We start from the raw sequence: 7,633 nt of genomic DNA on the forward strand, positions 1-7,633 counted from the left end.
GTTGGAAAAAAATAAAATGTCCTTATAGTCTCATGAATGTTTAAGTCTCTCATCTAAGTCATTCTGTGCCTTTTCCACATTCCTTTAGCAGCTATCGCCCACCCATTCATTCACCCCTGTAAAATCTTCTGCTTTTCCTTGTTTGCCGGTGTTGAAATTTCTGACAGGTCTGCTAACTGTCCACCCTTCAATATAGTAAGTTGTGTCTCTTTGGTCCCTCAAAGGCAGCGACTCCTTCTAGCTGAATTTTATTCCTTAACTCCTTCTCTGTAATGGGAGAAATGAAAGAAGCGAGTTTGCTTTCTTCTGTGGATCGTTTGCCCTTATCATGTAGCCTTTTCCTCTATTCCACCAGTGACCAGGCCAAGGAGCAAACTGAAGATGTAGTAAAAAGATGCAAAGATGAAAGGACAGAAGGATCAGCATACCTCTGTTTGTTGTTGAATACAACCTTGTAAATAAAATGGTATGTCAGCAATTACTTTATTCCTCAGTTTAGTTATCACCAAAAACCATAGACCAGTCTTTTCAGAAGGCTCTCAATGACAGCTACAAACTGCCTTTGAAATTCAAAGAAATTTGAGTTCCCAACTCCAAAGTACTAGTAAAACCCAAGACTTGATGATTCCAATTTATTGCCTTTTTTTCCAATGGAGAATTGGGATGGAACAATGTTGCAACGTTTAATTCTTCACAGTTTCAGCAAGCACTCGGCTGACTGGCTTAGCAGAAACTTGCTTAGAAAGCAAAGCCCTACATTCATTCCCTAAAGCAGACTTGTACACATTACTCTTTCCAACCTTTAGGGCTACATTCATCATCTTTCTGACCAGAAAGAAGCTACCAATTATGGAACCATTGCATTAGAATGGAAACAGAGTAGAAATGTAGGAAGGATTCTTGGAAGAATTTACACATCAGATCACGCTTCAGGGGGTTATTTCAGCAGAAACTACACGATAGTCTAGAAAACTGACATTCCTTTTTTTTTTTATAATAGAAGTCAGATTTATTTGTATTTTATGTGATGACTAGTGATTTATATCCCACCCACCCATTTGAGAATATTCAGGGCTCCAGGCATATCTCCAGCCGGTTCCAGACTATTCAAATCATTGTTGGTTCGTCCATTTACTAGTCACAACAAGGGCTTCTGTGACTAATTATGGCCTGACTACAGCAGGAGAAGCAGCTTCAAAGAATGGGAATCTTCAGACATACTAGCAGTTCCCTCAGTTCCCAAATCCTTTATTTATGTGGATTACATTGAGTTGACAGATTTAACTGGGCTGCTGAAGATATGGTCAAAGAAGCAGAGTCACTCCCTTCCCTTTTATTGTTTTCTAAAGACATAACAGCCATATGCATCTGTCAGTAGAGAGAGGAAGTTCTCCATCACTGGGCTGAATTTGGACTTTTATATGCTCTTTCAGTAGCATCTGGGAATAGATCAATATAATATTTGGTAGGGAGTTGTATTTCCTCGTGATGTGCTGTAAATCTTTTATTGTAGATACTCCCACTGTTTATTGTTGAAAATCAATAAAAATAAACCTTGTAAAGTTAAAGCCTGGCAATGGTTCAGCACAAATCAGAGGGAAGGAGAAAGAGGCAATGAGTCTTCCTCCCCCTTTTGGATAGTTCCCAGCTTGTTTCCCAATGAATATTCAATAACACTTTCCAGCAATCTGGGAACAAATTTAGAAAAAGAAATATCCAAAGTTATGAATGCTTCACTGTGATCTCAAACAGGACTTCTGATCCACTTTGGTAGCTTTCTGGTGCTGAATTCAGCTGTGGATCAAAACGGAGTATCACCCAGAATGTGTGTTGGATATACCTTAGAATTTTCCCCGCCAGAAACAGACAAAAGCACATCAGCCTTGCTCAGCCCAGATTAAAGGAGTTATATTTGATCATTGGAAAACTGGAAACTAACCAAAATAGGTAAAAAGTGGGAACAGCCCAATGTGGAGAAAAGTTTGTCCAAAGTCAGAACAGAAGTTACTACCCCTGTGTGTAGAAACAGGGCCGGATGCAATTACTCCAGCATCATTCTTTTGCCCTCTGGCTGTTAATTCCTCATATACTGCATTTTAGGGTGGAGTCTTCTACTATTTTCATGAGATTCAACTATGCAGGGAAATGAAAAGTGGTTTGGAATTACTTAGTAAAGGGAAAAACTGCCCAGTACTAGGGCCAGTGCTAAGAGATCAGTCTTTTTTAGTCTAAGCATAGTATCAATTTCCTTTATTTAAACATCTATTCTTAATCAGTTATACAAACTTACGAGCACTGACTGTAGAACCTATAAGAAAGCAGTGACCGCACTTCCTAAAAGAATAAAAACCCTCATGAATTGTATTGAAATCAATACCCAAAGAACAGGAAGGTGTTTTGTGTCAGACTCTCTCCTCCCTGGTATCAGCAGATTCCTGAACAATTCAGGTGGTAAATAAATGACATGCCCCCAAAAAGAGATAACAAGGACATAAGAGAACTTCCCAGTATGTGGAAGAAGCAGACAAAAAGTTACTAAAAAGTACAAACATGTAATCAGTTACTATGAAAGGAAGTCAAGATGGTGCAAGAACCCAGGGGTGGAAAAAGTGTGGTGCCTCTGTCCTGTTGGGATATCAAACAGGCACCACAAGAATGTATTGATAACGCCCTTGACAGTCTGCAGTATAGAAACACGGGATGAAATGCGATGGTAAAGGTGAGAAAAGTGACTCTAAAATAAGAAAGAAAATACAAGACAAATGAGGTGGTGTCTTTCTGAATTATCTGCCTTTTGCAAATCTAGCAAGCTATCACCTCTTTTTAGGCAATCTACTTCTGCCATGTAAACTTCAGCCCAAGTAGGACAGAATGATGGTGTTATCTTACTGTTTAGTTTCCTTTGCCTCTAGCGATCTTACTGTTCTGGCAGTCCGCTTGTGTGTTAAAAAGCGGAAGAGAGCTCACAGCTCACTGCTCACTGTGAGCGAGTGAGAGGGCTGCCTCCCAGCACTACAGCAGTCACTTTCTAGCATCTCGGGCAGTGGAACAGTTTGCATGTCTGTCTTTGCTGAATCCAAGCAAGAATAAAACGGCAAGTAAGTTTACTGAAATCAGCAAATTTTACACCTTCCCAGGAAAAAGGAATTCTCTTGAGGAAAGTTGGTAATGACTTGAAGAAGTGGATCATGTCAGAGATCATAAATTCCAACTTCACTGGAAAAAAATGTCTAAATGTTTCAAAATCCCATACCTATTTAATAAAAAATAGAGCTAGATGTGAGCAATCAGAGCTCCTGGTTCTGCTGTATGCAAAAGCATGAGAAAGTCACCTACAATACATTTCTAGTCCAGCAGAGATCATGTTGTGAGATACTGGAGTTGACTTGCCTGCCAAGATTTGGGTGAAAGTTCTCGGTTTAACACATAATCTAGTTTTGGCCAGAAGGCTTTTAAAATCACTCAGACTTGTAGCTAATCTGGGCTCCCATCAGCCAAATTCACTTCTACTTGTACAGCTGTTATCTTCTGTGGAAATGCACCAGCGTGAACCACTCTGCTGATCATACACAACGCAGTCTGCCCTCTGCTGCATCGCTGCCTGTTTGGGACCTGAGAAGGGAAGGCACAGTAAAAATATTGGCCGCTACTTCTAAACAACTGCCTCAGTGGCTGTGGGATGTGCTGCATACCCCTCCAAAGAGGGGACAGAAAAATTCCCATCCTGGTTCAACAACACTTTACAGTAACTTCATAATCTTTCAAGGTGGAGGGCAGCAGCTACCCAGGCCAGCTGAAGAGCCTCCTAGAACATTGATGCTATTTTTATATTCATTTTTCTGCAAACGAACATACTTTTAGCTTGAAGCTACAACACCTGTAGTTCTGCCGTCGCCGCTTCCACTTTCTGTATAAAGAAATCCAGGAGGTCGTTCTCCTTTGAAGAACCAGCTTCATACCAAATTATCTTCAGCTGAAAGTCATGCTTATCCCACTGGTCTTAGTTAGACATTTTCACCAAATTTCTGTCAGGTTACCGACACACACGAATGCTCTCAAACCTACTTAAGCAACTATCAGTTTAAAAAAATAAAACAAAACAAAAGCATTGTGTAAGAACCTAGTCATGTTCCCTGCAGGTGCACAAATGACAGAAGGTGACACTTCTCAGCTCAGTGCTAAACAAGAATAAATGCTAGAAGAACTCTGGGAATCCAAACTTGCTGACAGTCTTGTGCTTTGCTTCAAAAAGATGCATAGTCTCAGACTACACTGTTACACGAGGTCAAGGTAAAGCATGTATGGTTCTTTACGGGACAGGAATGTGCACTGGTGTATTTTTACACAGCCAAAATCTTACATTCATAAAATGATGTTTGTGCTGAATAAAAATTAGCCCATGAGGGTAACCAGAAAGTATTCAGCGCTAGCCCACCAGAAGTTGGTACTGAAATGGTTGTACCAAATATTCATTTTGTCAAAGCCATGGATCACGAGTGATGCTGTGGTGGGTTGACCCTGGCTGGACATCAGGTGCCCACCAAAGGCGCTCTGTCACCCGCTTCCTCAGCTGGGCAGGGGAGAGGAAACACAACGAAAGGCTCGTGGGTCGAGATAAGGGCAGGGAGATCATTCAGCGATTACCATCACGGGCAAAACAGATTCGACTTGCGGAAATTAATTTAATTTATTGCCAGTTGAAATCAGCGTAGGAGCGTAGAGTAATGATTACCTGATCATTAATCATGGTAAATGATTAATTTAATTATTTAATTAACTAATAATATTAATAACTAATTTAATATTAACTAAATTTTTAGTTAATATTAAATTAAAATAAACCAACACAGAAGCCACCCCTGCAGCCCCCTGCTACCAAAATCCTCGCCACACAAAGCCAATACAGATGGCATAGGGTAAAACTCCATTTTTTTTTTCATGGAAATATTTCATATTTTCTTTCACTTTATTTAAAAAAAAAGTAATCCAAACTTCAATTTTCAAAGTGGCTACTACAGCAAGGAGAACAAACTCACTACTACTGCTCTAGGTGAAGTAGCCTCATTTTGTTACTACAAGGGATTCTGAAACTAGTCTTACTTTATACTGCTGCTCTCAGCAATCATTTAAGGCATGATGTTTAAATACAACCTCAAGTTAATTTTTTTTCCTTTCCTTGTAAAAAGTTGTCACTTTTGTGTTTCTTGCTATTATTGGTAAGCCTCTTCACCAACAATATTCGGTCACTGACTCGCTCAATACCTGTCATTATTGGTTTCTGTTCTATCCCAATTTGAGGAATGGGAACTTTTCTGGAAAGTCAGTACATGGACCTCAAAATGAACTCAGAAAACAAGCAGCGTTGTCTTTGTAGTACAGCAACCTGTCGGGACAGTCATCTCATACAGCTGGTCTGCTCTGTCATTAGCAGTCTGACCCCAAAGTCCACCATGATAAGCCTTCTGGCACAGACCTTCACAAAAGGTCTTTACAGAATCATCGAACAGCCCAGGCTGGAAGGGACCTGAAAGATCATCTGGTCCAACCTTTTGTGGGCAAGGGAGTCCAGGTGAGATTACCTAGCACCCTGTCCAGTCGCGTCTTGAAAACCTCCAGCGATGGGGACTCCACCACATCCCTGGGGAGGTTGTTCCAGTGAATTACGGTTCTCACTATAAAAATCATCTTATATCAAGACGAATATGAACATATTGACATTACTGACAAAAAATCCCATTTGAACTCAAAGCACCCACTCTTAAGTTCCTCAACATTTATTACTTTATAACCTGTAAGCAGCTTAGGAGATGTAGTCCCATAATCTTGTTATTCTCCACCCTGAAAGCTCTAGCACAAGCAAAGAGGACCTCCTTGTTGCCACTGAACTTCTGAACTTGTGTCAAGCTAAAATGCACTACAGCGGTAGCAAAAGAAAAGAGATGTCTGATAGTGGCACCACCAGTCCGGGAAGATCCATTTCACTGAAACCCCTAAGGGCAAGGAAATGAGGGGTGATTCCCACCACCCATTCCCATTTTCAAGTGCTGCAAATAAAGTAATAAATTCACATTTTAAAGCTAATGAAAAGCCAGATCTAATTAGTCAGCCAAGAAAGCCCAAACAAGCTGTGCTTGGCTGTTTGTAACTCTGGAAAGATGGTGTTTTATCAGCGACAAAAGTCAGATTCAAGTAATGAATCCTTGAAGTTATTGCCAACTTCTTTCCCTGCCTTGAAGGGAGGACAAAAGTTTCTTAATTTATAAGGCCTCATAATTTACCTCTCCTGGTACCTGAGCTAATTTTGGCATCTTTACAAAGCATTGTACAGGGTTAGCACTCCAAAGGCTTTTAAAGCTACCTCCTAGGTACGTTTTGCACTTAACAAACATTAAAAGAAGTCCTTTGTAATATTTTGTTCAAAATTGTGCTAACCCTTCCATCTGAAGGACTGTTCATCACATTGTCATTCTTTTTATAGTTAAAACTCTAAAAATTAACTGACCCTTTGTTCACAAAGATCTTTATCATTTAATTCTCAGCACTGAAGAGCAGCTTAACACCTTCAGAGTGGGAGGAGAGGACAGAGGAGTATTCTGCAAGAGACAGTAACTGGACACTGGTGGTGGCTTCACAAAGCCACATTCTCACATCTGGAGCCATGCAGCAATACAACTTGGGATGTTTCCATCATGTTGCTTTCAGTCAATTGCAAGAGAATTCGTGCACGTGTATTTTTGAAAGTAGAAGCAACAGTCAATCGTCGAGGTTTGCATTCCTCCTCCAGCCACTTCTCCCAAATGGTTGGGATGACAGTTGTGTCAAGCTGTTATTTCTTCATGTATTATCATGTATTTAAAATCTACTTATGGATTAGCACAGAACATAAAAACTATTTTCTAGAAGGAATGGCTGATTTTTTGTGAGTCCTCATATGAATTTTAGCCACAGAGAAAACCAAAAACAACCCTTGAAACTGCTGGAATCTGGTCCACAAAACCAATATTGAATCTGTGGTTCTTTTATTTAGAGTTGAAGAGGGTGGGGTGCTGAAAGGCAGGAAAGCAATTTTTTTTCCCAAATACTTGAAAAAAAATTGTATGTTTGTTACTTCCCTCAATAGTTGCAGTTTCAAACAAGCCAACAAAAAAAGGCCACTACTGCTGACACACCCCTCTTCCACCTTCAAAAGAGGACAGGAAAAGGCTTTATTTCCCTCTCTGCACCTGGCTTCTCTTTGCCTGTGCTACCCCGGAGATCCCTGGGGTTTGCTTCACCACGACAGTAAGGCCTGCTGGCCTCTTCATCCTTTCAAAACTGTAGCATTCGATTTTTTCTTCACTGGAGACTGTCCTGGTGCTTATGAGGCGAAATCCATCCTTGAGTAAAGTGTCAAGCAGCAGGCCTAGCACATTAGTACCGTTAATCAGCTTTCTATTATCAGGCTTTATGGAAACATACCTAAAATAAGAAAAAAGCAGTTACAATGCACTTGGATTACTTCTTGAAGGATGGAATCAAATGTTTTTTTTAAAACAAACAAGGTCCTTGGATGGTGCAACTCAGCACAATTGCACAGGTTTACAGCGACCACGGTTCTGGGGTTTTTTTTCCTGCTTTGAGGACAATTTAACTC

At 40.3% G+C, this 7,633-nt stretch overlaps 1 protein-coding gene across 1 annotated transcript in view; it reads right to left on the minus strand.

Moving 5' to 3' along the window:
- Positions 1-7,205: 7,205 nt before the first annotated feature.
- KCNRG (potassium channel regulator) overlaps positions 7,206-7,633 on the minus strand; it is a 3,250-nt gene continuing 2,822 nt past the window's right edge. Inside the window, exon 2 of the mRNA XM_010287625.1 lies at positions 7,206-7,458. Coding sequence (XP_010285927.1) covers positions 7,206-7,458 — 253 coding nt within the window. The remainder of the gene's footprint in view (positions 7,459-7,633) is intronic.

Source organism: Phaethon lepturus, unplaced genomic scaffold (assembly GCF_000687285.1).
Source record: "Phaethon lepturus isolate BGI_N335 unplaced genomic scaffold, ASM68728v1 scaffold6135, whole genome shotgun sequence".
NCBI lineage: Eukaryota > Metazoa > Chordata > Aves > Phaethontiformes > Phaethontidae > Phaethon > Phaethon lepturus.